General features: G+C 55.7%; 1 protein-coding gene across 1 annotated transcript in view; it reads right to left on the bottom strand.

Moving 5' to 3' along the window:
* Col6a3 (collagen type VI alpha 3 chain) overlaps positions 1-17,376 on the bottom strand; it is a 62,183-nt gene that overhangs the window by 8,251 nt on the left and 36,556 nt on the right. The window contains 18 exon segments of the mRNA XM_048344468.1: positions 1,034-1,136; positions 2,398-3,096; positions 3,762-3,858; positions 5,606-6,099; positions 6,204-6,215; positions 6,322-6,358; positions 6,444-6,476; positions 7,914-7,976; positions 8,965-9,027; positions 9,532-9,567; positions 9,796-9,846; positions 11,014-11,076; positions 11,768-11,830; positions 13,077-13,139; positions 13,654-13,716; positions 14,211-14,246; positions 16,617-16,670; positions 17,090-17,155. Of these exon segments, the coding sequence (XP_048200425.1) occupies positions 1,034-1,136; positions 2,398-3,096; positions 3,762-3,858; positions 5,606-6,099; positions 6,204-6,215; positions 6,322-6,358; positions 6,444-6,476; positions 7,914-7,976; positions 8,965-9,027; positions 9,532-9,567; positions 9,796-9,846; positions 11,014-11,076; positions 11,768-11,830; positions 13,077-13,139; positions 13,654-13,716; positions 14,211-14,246; positions 16,617-16,670; positions 17,090-17,155 (2,096 nt within the window).

Raw genomic sequence — 17,376 nt, 5'->3', positions numbered from 1 at the left:
TAGTGTAATTTCTTGGTCTGCTGTGTAGAATATGTCACTGTAGAATAGCAACACCACAAAACAACACAACAGTGTGGACTCACACTTGGCCCTTGCTTTTAAACGAAAATCCAATCGTGTGCTGGCTATCCTACTAGATGCCACATGCCGTATTTTTAAAGCCGATGCTACAAAAACTTCAAATGCTCAGTTATTTTGTCCATCCTGTTCTTCTATAGGTAAGAAGTTTGGACCAACTTTAGGTACCATTCCCAGCCCTGCTAGGAAAGCAGAGCTGCTGAACCTAGTCAGGCAGTACCAGCGCCGCGGTGCCCGAGAAAGGGGCCTAGAAGGACATGCCCGGGGCTGCCTTTTGCTACCGCCATCACTTCATCATAGGAGTAATCACTTGAAGACCTGAGCTGTGGTAGAGGGTTCGTTCGTGGCCTTCTCATGGCTGCGTAGTGTGTCGTGTGACATTTTTGGGTCCTCCCCTCAAAGTTAGTCCCCCCAACCCCTTAAATCTTGGTTGGCCCTTAGACACGCGTTGGCCAGTAGAACGTTGTGGAGAGCGACCACCTGTCACGTCTGGCTCATGTGTCAGGAGACAGTGTACACTTGGGCCTCTCGCACTGGAAGCCTGACGGCTCATCTGGTGGACGGGCCCAGGCTGGCAGCCTCCTGGTGACTGGGAGACCACGTGGAGTGGGCACAAATCATCCCAGCGCACGCACCAGAGAGCTGGTGCCAAGATGACCACAGATACCTGTGGAGATCCAGTAAAGACCCGAACAGCCATCCAGCTGAGCCCAGCCAGCGCGTGCAAGCCCAAGAATCGCAAGTAGACTGTTCTTGCTCTAAGCCGCTGTGTTTCCACTCGTTTGTGATGAAGCAGGAGCCTGTGATATAACGGATTCTTCTAGACTACCCCACAGTACCTTAGGGAAGTACATTTTCTGTGTTTCAATGTCTTCATGAAGTGAGGGGCTGGATAGAGGACCAGCGCATTACAGCTAGCACTACAATTTTTGGAGCAATGATTACAATCACTTACACTTGTTTATGACCAAACTTCACACCACTGTTTATTGGTTGATCCCCTTGGAACCAATCACATTGTTTCTTGATATCTGGAGACAAGTAAAAAGCATGTTTACCTGGAGAAAAGAGGAGAGAAATGTGTTTAAAACACTTGTGACTCACGGGGTAGTTAAAATTAGTCCACTAATGAGTTAAAAACAGATTGCATAGTATTTATTTAGCCCATAAATAAATGTTGCTTCTATTAATTCTTCCAGACACTCTCAGTCCAGTGATCTTTGTGTTGTTGTTGTTTTTTCCCCCACCAGTCCTGGGGCTTGAACTCAGGGCCTGAGCACTGTCCCTGGCTTCTTTTTGCCCAAGGCTAGCGCTCTACCACTTGAGCCACAGAGCCACTTCTGGATTTTTCTGTTTATGTGGTGCTGAGGAATTGGACCCAGGGCTTCATGCATGCTAGGAAAGCACTTCCACCTTCCCAGCCCCAGTCCGGTAATCTTAAACATTAATTATGACAGCATTTGGTCCATAAAATGTCTTAAGCTAATATGTTCTATTTGGCAGTATTTCAGTGATTCGATTAAAGCTATGTGTTCAAGAGGCTAGAACAGAAGAAAAATCAAGTGGAGTGTTGAACAAGCTACAAACTCTGAACATGGAATAACAATCTAGAGACATGTGCTATTGTCCCGGTGCTTTGTTTTAATCCTCTGAAGGCAGGAGCTTTGGAGTCACAAACAAATGAGCAGCAGGCTACACAATAGACAACCTAGCGCCGGCCACCGACAGGCTCCAGTTCCCCATGAGGAGGCCTTGGGGGCGGGCCAGGGAGGGAGTGACCACACAGAGAAGCGTTTCGAAGGTGAGTGTGAATTTCCCGTGAAGGCGGGGGCCGGGCCCTTCGAGGAAGGACAAGCTCCAGGGACCAAGAGCCGAAGGAACCAAGCATGGGGTTGGGGGCTAGGCCCAGATCAGCGAGGTCCCTTCCGGGAAGGTTTCCTCAGTGCTCCAGACGGGACACCCTTCTTCATGACACCCCAGTAAATGTGTGCTTGACCCATTTATACATCTGCACTCTGGAGCACCAACGGTGCCCTAGGACTCAGAGGGGCGAGTCAATGGGGAGCGGGGGGTAAATGTGTGCATGGGGACAGAGGATTCTCTCTGTGCTGCCTGCTCTGATTCCTAAAAGCAGCCATCTGCACCTCGCGGCAATGTCTATTTACTGACTGAGCGAACAAGCCTGTCTCAGCACATCAATGCACTTTCTGTGACTGTTCCTGCTTCCCCTACGGCCCTCGGATGTGGGCCGGTGTAAAGCTGTGGCGGGGGGGTGGGGGAAGGGGGGTGAGGGGGGGTGATGTGGGGTGCAGGACTTACTGCCGACGAAGGACGGCAGCAGCCTCCCGAAGCGCATCAAGGGCTCCTCGTTGAGCTCCGTCGACTTGTCCACTAGCTTGAAGAACACGTCGTTGGGCTCGCTGGCAAAGCCGTACACGTCCTTGACGTTCACCTTCCTGCCAATGCCCAGAACCACAAAGAAGTAGCCCTTGCACTTGGCCCTCAGGATGGCCTTCTGGGCCTCCTCCCTCTGCCGCCCCTGCAGCTCGCTCGTCAGCATCAGCACCACCATCTTCAGGTCCCGGGGGTTAGGTGCGCTTTCAAAGACGTTCTCGACGGTGTATTCGATGGCGCTGCCCAAGGCGCTGGTTCCCTGTAGCTGCCTCATCCCACGGCTGAGGAAATCCAGAAGGTTCTGCTTGGAGCTATAGTCGGTCAGGGAGAACTCCACCTTCGCAGGCGGCACGCTGGCGTTGCCCACCGACGCGTAGGGGGCGTGTTGCACCACGGCTACTCTCGCCAGGTGCTGGGAGGCCTTGGGGTCCGGGCTCAGGTCCAGCTGCCTGACCAGGTAGCTGATGTACTTCTTCATCTCGTTGAACTGGAACAGCGTGGTGGACTCCGAGGCGTCCATGAGGAAGGCCAGGTCGATGTCCACATCGCCGCCCGCCGCTCTCCTGTCCCTGAAGGCGGGCCTCCAGCTGCCAAACCCACAGGAGGGGTCCACGTTGCAGATATCTAGAAAGAAGCACCGCAGCCTGCTGATTCGGGGGCCCTGCCCCGCCGGTCCACTCCGCCTTTCCCATACGGGGGACTACCCACAGGGCATGGTCCTGCACACCTGTAACCCCGCTGGGGGTGGGGGGGGAAGAGGCAGGAGGACCACAATTTCTAGTCCCACCTGAGCTCCTTACAAAGACGCTGTCTCGGAAGAGGACTTACGTCCTGCTCTCTGAATTGTGGCCAGATTTCAGTCTTTGTCATCTAATCCTCCGCCAGATTAAACCAATCATTGGACTAAAATACCTGCGCTCTACTATCGATTTTAAAGGGATGGGGTGGGGCGGGGGCAAAACAGTCCTTTAACCCTTCGCCGTTCTTTGCCTCAAAGGCATATGTTCTGAAACGTCACTCAAACCAAACATGTGAATTCTACCTTCGAAGATCAGAACTTGGACGGAGCCCACCTCCTCTTTTGTTATCTATAAAATTAATTGTGTCTCCCGGTAGAAGAAAGCCTTGTTAACTAGGGAAACTACTTAGGTAAGCTTTACACCGGAGAAGAGGAGCCTTGAAGTGACCTGAACATAACCGGTGTTCTTTAAATGGACGGTAATTCCTCTCCAGTGCCCCCTGCGGGTGTTAGGTCTGGACAGCTGTCCCCCACTGGGCAAGCACCTCACCCAAGCAAACGTGGCAAGTGAGGACGTTCTTCAGGAAGTCTGCGAGGTCTCTCCTCGCCGGCAGGACCAGCGCGTGCCCCACGGCCGTGTTGTTGATCTGGTTTGAACAAAAGGAGATGCTCGCTGTAGCAGTCAGTGCACGTGAGAAGAAACTATTTGAGACTGGCTGAGGGAGGAGTCAAATCCACACCAGTGAGCTGAACCCAGCTCCTGCCGGAGGCGCGGGTAGAAGGGGAGCCCCACCCCGGGAGGGCGGCTCCATCCCGATGCCATGGCAGGAGTCCAGATCCCTCTCCCGCTCGTTCTGCTAGAACTAAAGCACTCTTTTCTTTAACGTTGCTGGGGTTCCACTTCCTCAACTGTAAAATGAAGACAAGGGTGCCGTCCTGCTGCGTTACTTGGACGGTTGAACTAGGGACTACGTGAAGTGGCTGTAGTATCGGATAGAAAATAATGGGGATGAAAAGGGAACTAGAAGTTTCTCTTTCTTGTGGTGCTGAGCATCAAACCCCAGGTCACAGGAATACTAGGCCAGTGGCCACCATGGTCATTTGTAGCAGTAACAGGAGGGCAGCTAGGAAAGGTGAGCTCTGGCCCTTCCCCACCCTCTTGGCTTAGACACCAGCAAGCCAAGTGAGGAAATCACTAGTAGAACCTGTAATGATCCCTGCCCATCACTCTGACTGGACACAATCGTACATTTCATGGAGAGCTACTATGAATGAGCGAGTGACTTACTGACCGACTGAATCCACTTCTGATCTTGGAGAAGCCACGAATTAAGACTTCCATGTGCCCTGAGTGGCTCTGCCCACACTCAGCAAGATCTTCACAGAGGTCCCATTGTAAAAAGCATATGGCCAGTGGGTCAAGTCTAACACGGGTCTCACAATTATACACTTCATGAATACCGACTTTGAGTGAATGAATGAATGATGAATGAATCCACTTCTGATCTTGTATAAACCACGAATGAAGACTTCCATGTACCCTGAGTGGCTCTGCCCACACTCAGCAAGATCTTCACAAAGGTCCCATTGTAAAAAGCATCAAACACTGGGCTCTGGAGCCCAGTGCTCTATGTGCCGACCGGCCTACAGTGTCGGGCAGCGGTGACCCAGCTCTCTCACCGACATCAGCGGCGGAGCAACTCCGGGACACCCACAAGCCATCGGAGACCATTTCACGCTGCCTTGCCTCACGGGAGAAAAAGACAGCTCTGACTTTTGGAATGGGCAAGGGGGATAAGAACAAGGATAAAAAGGCTCCCTCCTGCCTTTCTTATCTAGTGTCCGAGTGTATGGGCGCTGAAGGAGCAATCACTGACCGACTCTAGCATGTAACGAGCTCGAAGGAGGCCTGGGCCTCTCTACAGGCTGGCTGGGCCATCTGCCTAAGGAAAGGCTTGCCCAGTGGCACACTGCGGAACCACTCATGCTTCGGGGTACCTCTTGGAGCAATGTAGTCTCTGTGGCCGGCCCTGGGGGAGAGCAATCACTGGGGGCTGAGTGGAATCTGGGAGAAGGCAGAGAATCCACCAACACACACACACACACACACGCACGCACACACACACACACACACACACACACACACACACACACCATGGCTTGATGGATGAGGACGGTGCCTCACTGCCTGGCTGAGCTGTCAGCGAGCGGGGAGGGACCAGGGGAAGCAGTCAGTAACAAGCGTAAGCCACCCTGGAAATCTCCAGAGGGGGTCCACCTCGGCCCCCTGGGATCGTTAGAGCCACCATGAACCTGACAACCCATGCACCTGACAATCTGCTCAAAGGTGAGAAGGGAGAGAGACTACCAGAACGAACACTCGGGGGGCCGCACCTGCAAGGCGTTGGCGAGCTGCCGGTCCTCCTGGCTGGTGAGGAACAAGGGTGTGATCCCGGCGTCGGAGAGCTTGAGCACCGCCTCTCGGAGCTGCGGAGAGTCTCTGGTGGCCTTGTTGCTGAAGAAGATGGCCACCTTCCTCATCAGGAACCCGCTCCTCACGCGCTTGTACGTGTTTCTGGCCACAAATGACATGGCGGTCTCCAGACTCTGCTGCTTGGACGTCAGAGCCACCTGGAGGTTCTTGATGCTGTCCAGGAGGACGGACTTCCTGGCCGAGTCGGCGAAGCGGATCTCGGTGGTCACCTCGTTGTTGTAGGTGACCACGGCCACGCGCGCCCCCCGGGGGCAGTTGCTCTCAGCAATGGTCAGATCGCCCACGATGCTCAACACCACGTCTCGCATGCGGCTGAAGGCGTCCTGCGTGACCCCTTCTGAGGTGTCCAAGGCGAACGCGAGCTCCGTCGGGAAGACCGGGCACTCCAGGGGCCCTGAGAAGGCGAGGGGGGGGGGGAGGGCAGCAAGGACAGGCTTACTCACTGGGAAGAAGTCTTCCTTTTCTCGGAAGGAAGTCAAAGCACCACAACCCACTCACCATAGCAGCAAGCTGTAAGGAAACAAAGAGAAGAACAGGTGAGGGACAGGATACCAGCAGGTGTGAACTGCAGGTGTGAATTGGGACGCCCACCGGAGGTAGAAAACGAGGTACTCACGGCACTTATCCTTGATACTCTGGATGAGGGCGCATTGCTTTAAAAGAAAACAGGACAGCGTGTCAGGAGAGCAAGCAAAAGGCACGCAAGGCAACGGTTGGCACTGGATACAAGCTACTTACGTCCACCGAGTCGCCGCGGTTGCCTTTGTGACCCTGTAAAACCAAGCCGGGAAGCGCGTGAGCGGGCAGCAGACACGGCCCGCGTGGACTTTGGGGGACATGGAAGGACGGGGGAGACAATCTACGCATGATTTACACATCGTCTGTGGAAATACGTTCACAGTGAAACCCGCCGATTTGCACAATTGGTACGTGCTACTGAGTATACAATAAAAAGAAATAATAGTGGAACCTATGGCCACAGAAACGTGACCGGGAGTCCAGGCGACCTTGGAATAACCTTGGCCATTTCTAGCCTCTCCCTCGACATTCAATTTGACTCCAACCCTTGGAGGGGGGGAGGGGCTTTGCCAGCAGCATCCCCTAGGAGGCAGCCCAGCTGGGAAGTTGCTCCCCGCCCCGCAGCCCAGAGACCCAGCACCCGTCAATGCGGGTCACGGAGCTGAGCTGGAGTCTGAGCAGTGCTTCTCTGGAGAGAGAGAAGAGCTCCCTCTCATGTACCTTGCCCCCACAGCAAGGACAGGACTAACGGAGCCATCCATGCTAGTCTCTGTGGTGAAGGTGTTTCCTCCCCCTCCAGGTCTGCTCCTCGGGCTCTGGCGGATGGCCGTCCTCAGAGCCTCGCCTCGGTGTCTTGCCGGGCTGACGGTCAAGGGCTCAGCTGTTTGGCTACTTGGCCACCTTTCCCCACCCGCTATTTCTCCTGCTTTGCCATCTGCAGCGAGTTCCTTCGCATACCCCATTAAGCGCTTCACATCCCGAGTGCGGAAATCAGGACCACCAGATTGAGCGTTCTCCCTCGTCCCACTAAACCGGCCCCTCAGCCTTTCTCTCGGGGTGACTGTCTGACTCCTCAGTTGTGATGCCCGTTTTTTAAAATTCCATCTGTGTCATCATAGGGACAAAGTCACATAAGAAAAGGTATTGGTAATTAAGGGCTCTCCTGGGATCTGGTGGGGCATGACCACGACTCAATGGCTCCCAAAGAGTTCACAGGCCAAAGAATGCATTCCCTACACACAGGCCTGACATCGCTACATACCTTCCACAAGACACAAGTGAGAGGTATTGCTATGTATCTCTGTGGTCTCTCCTCTACACAGACCTGCTTGTCAGGAAATTACTACTGAGTACCACATGAAACCAAACTTTGGTTTCTGTTTGTTTATGGTGCTGAGGAGCAAACCCAAAGCCTCAGGTGTGCCAAGGACAATGCTTTGCCAGTGAGCTTCCCCCTCCGTCCCTAGGAAACTTTGAAAACGTATCTAATTACTGTAAAACTCAGAGAAATAAATTTTCTAGCAGGGTATCCGAAGGGAAAAGGTTTAGACGCGAATAATAAGCCAACACCAAAGCAGCAAGCCTGCTCGGCGAGGGAAGAAGATGGGAGGAAGTTTTCCGGATCAAGTGGAAGACAGGTGGACCCGTCCCCCACCCCGGGGGCTTGAATGGAGTTGGGCGGGTACTTACAGACGGCCCTGGGTAGCCAGGGTCTCCCTTCTGTCCGACTGCGCCTGGGGGGCCCGAGTTTCCCTGGAGGAGGCAGAACAAGCGTCACTCAGCTGCGGGAGCAGATGCGCTGGGACAGAAGATGAAGGTCACGGCCCCACGTTCCTCCTCACAGGAGAAATGTCGGGCTCGGTGGAGGGTGCTCGGTTGTCACCAGAACTCAAGCAGAGGGACAAATGACCGTACAAAGCCGCTGTGAGTCCCCTCGACTGGACTCCGGCAGGGCAAGGCCTGACACCCACTTGCCTCTGAACCGCGACTGAGATTATCTCCCTACATCCAAGAGAGTGGATTAGCACCAACAAGGGAGATCTTGAGTCTGCGTGAAAAGTCAGTCCGATGTCGAACTCCCCCTCAAGGACAAAAATGATCCAATTTGCCTCTCTTCGCTGATCAACTTGACAGGACAGGTCTTTATCATTGCCCACTGTGTTTCAGGCTAAAACAATGGTCAGCAACGTTTACCTAGACCTGGGCCACCATCTGCCCATTCAAGACTCGGTGCATTCTTAGGAGAGTGAGTGACCGTCACGGAAGAGAGAAACCCAGAACCAATACCGCTGACAAGGAGTGATTTCCCCGCCCAGGGCCGCTGGGGGCCTGGGACTGTGCGGTCCATCCTCCCTCCTAGCCCAGCTCGCCTGCCAACCCAGAACTGGGAGCTAACGGTCCCAACCCGAGAGCCTGGGAGCCTCGGAAGTGGCCCGCGTACCTCGTCAAATGCGACTGCCTCCCCGCCGGGGCGCCCGGGGCCCAGCGGGCCCGTGCTGCCTGAGATTTGAGAGCTCCTCACGCGGCGCTGGAGCTTCCCGTGGGGCTAGGGGCCCCTGAGCCCTCGGGGACTCCCTGAGACTCTGTGGCTGCGGAAGACCGCGCAGACCACAGCCATGTCCAGATCGCGAGGATCCACCTCGACGTGGGGCTCCGGGGGCCCCGTTTCTTCAACCCCGCGCCGCGTCTGCCCAGCCCACACCGAAAGGGCAATGGCTTCAAAGGCCTCCAGCGAACTTACTCTTCGGCCTCTGACACCTTTGGGTCCCGGTGCTCCGTCCGTCCCGGGCTCGCCGGGGGTTCCCTGGAAGAGAACCACAAAGCAGCACGTCAGCATCTGGAGAGGAACTTTCAGCCTGGGCTGGGCCCCCGTGGGCGCCTGCGTCGTATTGTCTAGGGCAGCTGAAGAGTCAGCTTCATGGCTTCTCTGCAGTTTCTAACGTGGTCACGGCGCTTGCAGGGAGCCCGGTTCGTTTCCTGGCTCACGACTGTGCCACGTAAGTTACGGCAGTTTACAGTTTACAGGGTTCTCTCCTCGCAGCCCGACTCCACCTACGCCGGGTGCATCACGCTTGTGCGCACTGTCACCTCCATCCGCCCGAAGAGCAAGCGTCTTGGAGGGGACCGGTCCCACCCAGGACGGCCCGGTCACTAAGGGCTGACCCCCGACCGAAGCCAGGATGCTCTGATTCCAACTCCTGGAAGCACCAGACCCCACCCCCTCCCCCAACACACACACACACACACACACACACACACACACACACACACACAGAGCAAGGGAGTTCCAGCCCCTGGAGATACTTACCTTTGGTCCTGGGTACCCGGGAAAACCTCTTTCTCCCTGAAAAGATAAATGAATGTCTCCATATCTTGTCCCCACTTAAAATCATCTAAGGCAAACGTTACCTCAAAAGGAAAAACAAGCCTATAGACTCCCTCAAACCTAAGTGATCACGAAAGCACAGCAAAGCGTAACAACATGTTCCTCTGAACATCGTATTAAATAGGAATCTGCCCTCGGAGCTTTCCAGCAAGAAGGGCTCTTCCGGAAACTTCCGCGGGCACGTACCTTTTTGCCTCTGCGTCCTTCACCACCGACTCCATCTCGCCCGTCATCTCCCTAGGAGAAGGAAAGAAACTGTCACCGTAGGCGACCTCACGCCCGCCATATCACGCTGCTGCCCTGAGCCCGGGGACGCTGAGTCTCTGGAATATTCCGGATGAAGGCGTGAGAGCAGGCAGGTTCCCCTCTGTACTCCATCCTCCTGGAGTACGAGCGAGGCCGGGTCCACGGGGGGAGCCATGCAAAGGACCCTGCAGCAGCGCCGTGAGGCGGAGCTCAGGGAGCTGTCAGTGCTCTCCATGAGCTACAGTATCCTAAAGAGCCCAAAGGTGCCGACGAAGAAGAGGCCCTGGTGGGTGGACAACCAGCAACTCCTCCAGGCAGGGAATCTCACGGCCGAAAGGAAACTCGGAGGTCACCTCAACTCTCACAAACCCTCATATGTGTTTCAAAAGAAACACCCCCAAGGCTCCTGGGGGGGGGGTAAAGGGGAGGGGGTGGCTTCTCTCCCCTCCCCCAAGCCCCCTGTCATGCCCAAGGGAACATCCTGTCCAGACAGGTGTCCTCTAAGGGGCCGCGCGCTCAGACCCCCGTGGCCCCTTCTGAAGGAAATTATCCATTTGATATTATCATCACTGTTGAGCACCCCTTAAAGATTCAGATGAATATGTGTACACTACGTGCCGTATTTCAAAGCTTGGAGATTTCCATTACAGCGACTCCTTCTAGAAAAATTCGGTATGGAGTACTGACTGCTTTTCCTGCGTGGCAGGGCAGGTGACCGGAGAATTATCGGGGAGCCGCTGGGGTGTGCTCAATCCCATTTCCAAAATCAAATTATTGAGGCCACAAATTCTATCCCTGGATGTCCCATCCAAAGGAATCCGTTTCCGTTCCTATGAGGCTTTATTAAACCCAGTCCCACCGCAGCGCCGAGATGTTTGCTTCCTGGCGGAGTAGCACCCTGGTCACAGGCCCACGTCTTAAAACAGAGGAGCTTCGAGACCCAGCCCATCGCCGTATCCGCTCACCAAGAGAACGCGTCTTGACCACGCACCCACCCGCCAGGGACACCAGACTCACTTTGGAAAGAACCGGCTGCTTATAAGCAGCGGCTCTTGCTATGTTCAGAGGTATCCCCAGTAAGGAAAGGAGCCACGCCCACACCTCTCCCTTGAGGACCACATCTGGCTTCACCCGCCAGCAGGGCCACCGGGGCCTTACCGTCTCCCCCCGCGAGCCGCGGCTCCCGATGCCTCCCTTCGGTCCCGGTTCTCCAGGCTCTCCCTAGACAGAGGAAAGCACTGTGAGCAGAGGGGGGCCTACAGCGAGCCCAGGCCCCACTGCCATTCTGGGCGGGTTCGTGTACGTATTAACGGATGTCCCTGGCAGGAGGGGGCTGCTGCAAACACAAGCCTCTCCTCTTAGGTCGGGATGATAGCTAAACATAACTAGACCAGGGGTTCCTAAAACAAAATGAATGCTGAGTACCCTGATTTGATCATGTGGCCTTATATACATGTACTTAAAGTGTCACGCTTGACTCCATAAATATGTACAGTGATTATGTGTTGCTTTGAGAATAACAAATGTATGCATCTGCTTAATTCCTGTGTTGGCTCTTGGAAAGAATCCAGGGCCACTCATGTTGGTTCCTTCTGTGACCCAGAGGCCTGGCTGCTGGGGGAGAGAGAGAGACGGAGAAACGCGGAAGAGGCGGCAGGAAAGGGCCCCGCGCTGCGTGCAGCAGTGAGAGCCAACGCCAGCAGGCACAGAGCCCACCACCCAGGCGCAGGGTGCGGGAATGCCTTCCTACTTAGGGGAGGGTGGAGTTTTCCTTGTGGCTGGCAAGAGCAGGGTCTCGGCCTTTCAGTCCCAGCTCCCCCCGCCTCCCCGCACCCCCAGTGGAAGGAAGCATTAGGGGTGCGCGTGGACGGGTCTTTGTGTTCAGCAAAGCTTGATCTCCCTGCAGACAAACCTTTCTTCCCAGAGGACCGGTTCTGCCCCGTTCTCCGGGGGCCCCGGGGCCGCCTCCACCTCCCTGCAGCACAGAGAGAGAGGGGGCGTCACGTTCCCAGCTGGCCCTGCCACAGGCTCCCCGCTCTCCCGGGGTGGACGCCTCAGCCCTCAGGGCCAGCGTCCTGCCCTGCCCCCCACCGTCCCACGGTGGGACCACGAACCCCAATTCCAGAGGGGACTTGTACGGATCTGAAATCCCGGTGTGAGGTCTCAGGGCTCGTTTTTAACCAATGCACGCGTGCCGCCATTGTCTCTGGGTACTTGTCGGGACCCCAACCAGAACTTCCAGCCCCTGACCTCGTGACTCTGTGTCCTCTACTCTTCTACTCCCTACGCAGAGCAGCTGAGGCAGGCAGAGACCTACAAAACTAGCTGAGTGGGTGAAAGCAGGACAGTAACTCTTAAAATGGGGTGCAGACTATCTACCCCAAAAAAATGTCCCTAGGAAAGATGATAAGAAACCATGCCTTGATAAGTGTTTCTCAAGCGTGGCCCCATACTAGCTTGCATTCTTGGCTAATTAGAAGTTAACGTGCAGAACTTTTAATCGGGCATCTTCCATCTTTCAAGCTAGTGTCTCAGCAAACCATTCGCTTTCTGCAAGCTTCCGCTGTGACATGCTTTCATTCACTTCTGCAGCAACAGACCTGCTCATTACCCACCTTCTAGTCATTGAGCTACTCGGGATCAGCTGATAGGATGGCTCCCGCCCCATTAGCCCTGCTCAGGGGAACCCAGGCCAGACAGAGCTCCAGCCAGTAGAAAGGCACTCCTGCCCCTCACAGCCAATGGCTGACACATCCACCCGCCGATCGCCGAGGTGCCCGCACACGGAAGATGCACCCTCTGTGTTGACCTTGAGGATGAGGGACTCCTCACGAAAAGCAATGGCTATCTCTAGCAGAAGGGGCGATCCTTTGGGGGGCCAACACAAAACGCTTCACGCCATCTACACATTTCGGCAGCCGAGTTTTGATGCACTCCCCTCCTAAGGCTCCTCGCGTCCTTCCCTCGTTCAAGCCCCCCGGGTGGGGGCGGGGAGTCTCTGTCTGGTAGGAGTGGCCCTGGGATCCCACAGCACCAAGCACCTTAGGATTTTGTAGCCAGTCACTGCGAGGACCCCGTTTGGATCCAGGGTCTGTGTTGCCAAAGAGTAGAGCTAAGGGACAGGCCTGTCCACAACACACCAACCCCGGGAGTCTCAGCCCATGGGGCCCTGCTGCACTATGTTCACCTCAAAATGGGCCAGAGAGAGAGAGACGACTTACCCGAGGTCCCGGTATGCCTTGCTCGCCCATCAGGCCTGGAGGACCAGTGGGACCAGGTGGGCCCTAAAGGGTGAAAGGTCACGGTTACGGCCAGAGCTGTTGCACTCTCTCTCTCCACGAGAATCCCACAAATGAAAACTACCCACAGTAGCCACAGGGGGAACCCCAGAGGGCCCTCGATGGGAGGGTGGACCGTCTGTGCTGCATCGGCCCGGCGGAATATCGTCCAGCCATCGAAAGGAATGGAGTTCTAGCAAATACCATGGCTGCATCACAAAATCATGCGTGCTGGATGAGGAAAGCCAAGGGCAAAACAGGCGCCTGTGAAGTGCTTCCATTGATATGAAGTGTCCAGAAGGAAGACCGATCTGTTAGGGGTGCCCAGGGTTCGGAGTGGAGGGTTTGGGATGGAGGGTGTTGAGGAGTGGTTCTGTCTAGAGTATTTCACAATGTTGTGCAACATTACGATGTACGACAGGACTCCACATCGCTCCCTTTGGAGGAGCTAACGTCGTCTCAATGTAAATGAAAATACTGTGCCGTGTGGAGAAACGTCACAAGGCCTGTGGCCACTGACCTGTGCTCCTCTGGTCCCCTGCTCTCCTTCGAATCCCGGCTGGCCTGGACCGCCCCGGTTTCCCTTGGAGACAAGAGAAGATGGGACATCAGTTCGTTGCTCTACCACCAGTTCTGGACAAGGGACACATCCAGGGGGAACACAGCTCCCCGGGGTCACTGACGATGAACACCGTACCCCCAAGATGGGACCCTGAATAGAGCAGTGTCTCTGTCCTTTTCCCATAATTCCTTTCCTGTGCCTCGCATGATCCTCCAAAGGGCTTTGTGGAGGGCAGATGTGTTAGACCTAAGCCTGCCTGGGCACGCCATAGAAGCAAGCCCTGGATTCACCTGCCCAGCCCTTTTCCCTTCCTCTTGCCAACCCGCTGGGAATCATTTCAAAGACCACGTGGAAGAGGCTGAGGTGGAGGCAACAATGGGCTGGAAGGCAGAGGCTCTTTGGTCTCAAGACACAGCAGCCTCAGTCCCCAGGCTGCCCGTGTTCTGTCAGTCTCCCCAGAATCTGGGTGAGCAACATTGTGGCTGAAGAGCAGAGACATCAACCCAGAGTCTCACCTTTGCTCCTGCGGGTCCCCTTCGGCCATAGCCTCCCTGTGGGAGAATTCACACACGCGGTTAGAGGAGGCAGGGATGCCGGGCCGGGGGCTGGGGCTCGCGAAGCCTCAACATCCGCCCGTCTCTGGTCCCCCACCTTTGTGTCTGAGACCAGAACCTACGCTTCGGTAGCCCTAGGGAAACCTCCATCAGAACGTCCCTCCTTCCTCCCCCATCTCAGAGACCTCTTCCTCCCCTGCGGCTCCTCCTAAGTCTCCAGTGAACGTGAGAATTACTTCAGACAGGCTGAGCAAACTCATGCCTCCTTCTGGCTGGCTACACAGGCCCAGCCCATTTCAAGTGAGGGCTGAGAACTGGGCCTGGTGGTCATTTTCCCAACTGCAGAGAGCCGCCGCGGAACAAATTCATGATGGTGGAATGGAGTCCCGAGCTTGCCAGATGGTCCTGGCCAAATACGACACCCACTCCGTCCAGCAAAGCCTCCCAAACGCACATGCGTGAGCTGAAAACGTGGGCTGTGCTCAGCAGTGTCCTCCCAAATGCTCCTCGGGTAACCCCCCCACCCCCACCCCGTGTCCCCTGAGGCAGAGGGTGGTGTGGGAAGCTGGGGTGTCCTGGGTGGTTTGTACACGATCAGAGGTTGGTGTTCCAGAGCCCAATCTTGCCAGCTCTGTTTTAGGCTTGCTCCTCCACTGATCAACCCAGAACCCGCATTCTCCATTCCCAGGGGACAAACCCGGGCACCTGCCCCAGTGACCTCCGCCTTCATTCATTGCAGTGCCAGCTGCATTAATGAGAGACCTTGGAACTCCTCCCATGGATACATTTGGGGGTTGGTTACTCTTCCCCTGCACAGAATAATAGTTCCCCCTGCTCTCTCCCAGAGGAAGCAGGCTCTAATCCAATCAGAGTCTACTGCTGCCCGGAAACTCATTGACCAGTGGTACTACGGAGGCCCTAAAGTGGAGACCTGAAGCGTGGTCTAGCCCATCGGTGGGGAAGCGAGGCATCTTGCGCAGAGCTCAGTACCAGAAGCCTTCGGGGAAGGGACAGAAGACCTCTCAGCGAGACCTCGCCCTGATGCACCTGTCCTGCTTCAGTGAACCCCCAAAGTCAGGCCACAAGAGCCCTTGTCTGTAACAGAACTCAAACCTAAGGTCTTACCTGGTTGGTGGTTTTAAAGCTAATTGTGTATGTTGCAATGCTTTAAATCCTCTCATGAAACCAACCTTTGAGTTGCAACTGCTCATTGCGACAATTGGTGAGGGTTTCCTTATTGATCTCCCTTTGTACATCTTAGCATGATTCATCAATAGTCCTCAACTTTTAAAGATAGGATTTCTGAACTTGGTTGGCTTATGGATTTAGAAGCACAATGAAACCTTTGGCAGTGATTCCAGGGGAGCTACTAGTTCCTCGTGGGAGCCCTTCACCTTGAGTATCAGCTGCTGGAGCCTGAACATGCTACAGTGGTCCAGAGAAATGGCAGGAATCTTCTCAGCTGCCGTTCCTTTCTGAACAGAGGCCTGTCCTGGGCACCTACCAGCTTCCTCAACTTCCCCTGAGGGTCTCAAGCTTCCTGGATCTCCCCAGGTGGGGACCCTCTCCTCCTGGGCGAAGGGACCTGGCTCTCTGCCCGTCTGGGACCTGGAAGCTTTCAAACGCCTTCATAGGGATGATTTCTGTCGCCTCGGCTTCTGCACTCCCTCACCATGAGTGCAAGACAAGGTTTGCAGTAAGTTTGCAACAGACATTCCCAGCCTCCAAGAAGCAACTGCAGGATGCAATGTGCTCCAACAGCCGCACCTGTGTCCATGTGGCTGGCAGCGGCCCGCGCACACGCCCCGCCACCAGGCTCCCCACCTGGGCTTCTAAACCACTTAAGGAGATAAGAACTGGCCAAATTCTTAAAGGCCTCCAAGACATTCATCCAACTGTGTGTATGCTTTGGGGGGGGGGAGAAAAGATACAAGTGTGAGGGGGAAGAGAAGAAAAGCTACCGAGTCCTAAGAATGCACGCTTTCTGTGAGCGACCCAAATCCTGCCCTCTCCCTTCTCCCAGGGGAGAAAGCAGCACCAAGACCCTCGCTGGAAACCAGAACGAGGGTCTCAGGCCTCACGGCCTCTAGAGCTGTAACCCAAATAGATAGGCTGGGGTGTAGGCTGGGTGTTCTCAGCCTGGACAAGGCCCCAGGAGTCCAGACCCCCACAGCTAAGGAGGGTGCGGAAGACCTCTGCTCATTCATAATGACCAAGCCTCTCGTATTTTTGTTAGCACAGGGCAAGAACTGGTTTCAGAAATTCCTTTAAATTCTCTGCCTAAAGAGCTGGGGGGGAGGGGGGCGACTCTGCGTCAGGCCGTGCTCGGCAGGAAGGATGGGGCTTGCTAAGCCCTGAGGTACTCACATTCTTGCCCGTCTCTCCTGGGCTTCCAGCTACACCATCCCTTCCTGGAAGACCCTGGTGTGGGAACAAAGCGAGCATGAGGCAGCACGCGTGCCTGTGGCGTGTGGCCCAGAACACGGCAAGTCAAGGGGCGGGTCCGTCAGTTCCCGGGGGCGGGGCCATCCGCAGAGGATGGACAGTCACGGGGCACCGTGGAAGCGCGTAGACTCGGGATCCCTCCACATCGGGTGGCTTCACGGGCACACTGTGGAGCTAAGGGGCAGTGCTATAGCCAAGAAGCAGGCTGGCTGGGTTAGGGCCGCTGTGTCCCTCTGTCCATGCTTCCTTGCCCAGGGCCATGCGCCGGCCTCATGGGGCCTCTGCTGCTCAGCTCAGCGGCTCTGGCACCTAACGGCCACGCCCACAGCCTCCGTGACCGGTGAGTCCCTGTGTCCCTGAGCACAAGGGGAAGCTCTGGATGGGGCGCACTGTACCATGGGGCCGATGTCACCCGTCTCTCCTTTGGGTCCTCTCTGCTGGCTGTCACGTCCAGAGTCACCCTGAGGAGAACACGGGTTGAGAAAGGAGCCGCCCCGGGGAAGAGAGTCGCCGCTGCTGGGGTGGCCACTCCAGAAAGCAGGGGTGACATTGTAAGTGCAAGTGTAAGTGCAAGCGCTCCTCGAAGCCACCCCTGTCCGGATGATATCCAGCCGGTGCTGACTCGGGCTGGACACAGACAGGCTCAGCGAGGAGGCCGCGGGGGGGGGCACCCGCTCACTCT

The sequence above is a fragment of the Perognathus longimembris genome, chromosome 4, assembly GCF_023159225.1.
Source record: "Perognathus longimembris pacificus isolate PPM17 chromosome 4, ASM2315922v1, whole genome shotgun sequence".
Lineage (NCBI taxonomy): Eukaryota > Metazoa > Chordata > Mammalia > Rodentia > Heteromyidae > Perognathus > Perognathus longimembris.
Note: the sequence above shows the minus strand (reverse complement) of the source record. Positions and strands in the feature narration are given on the sequence as shown.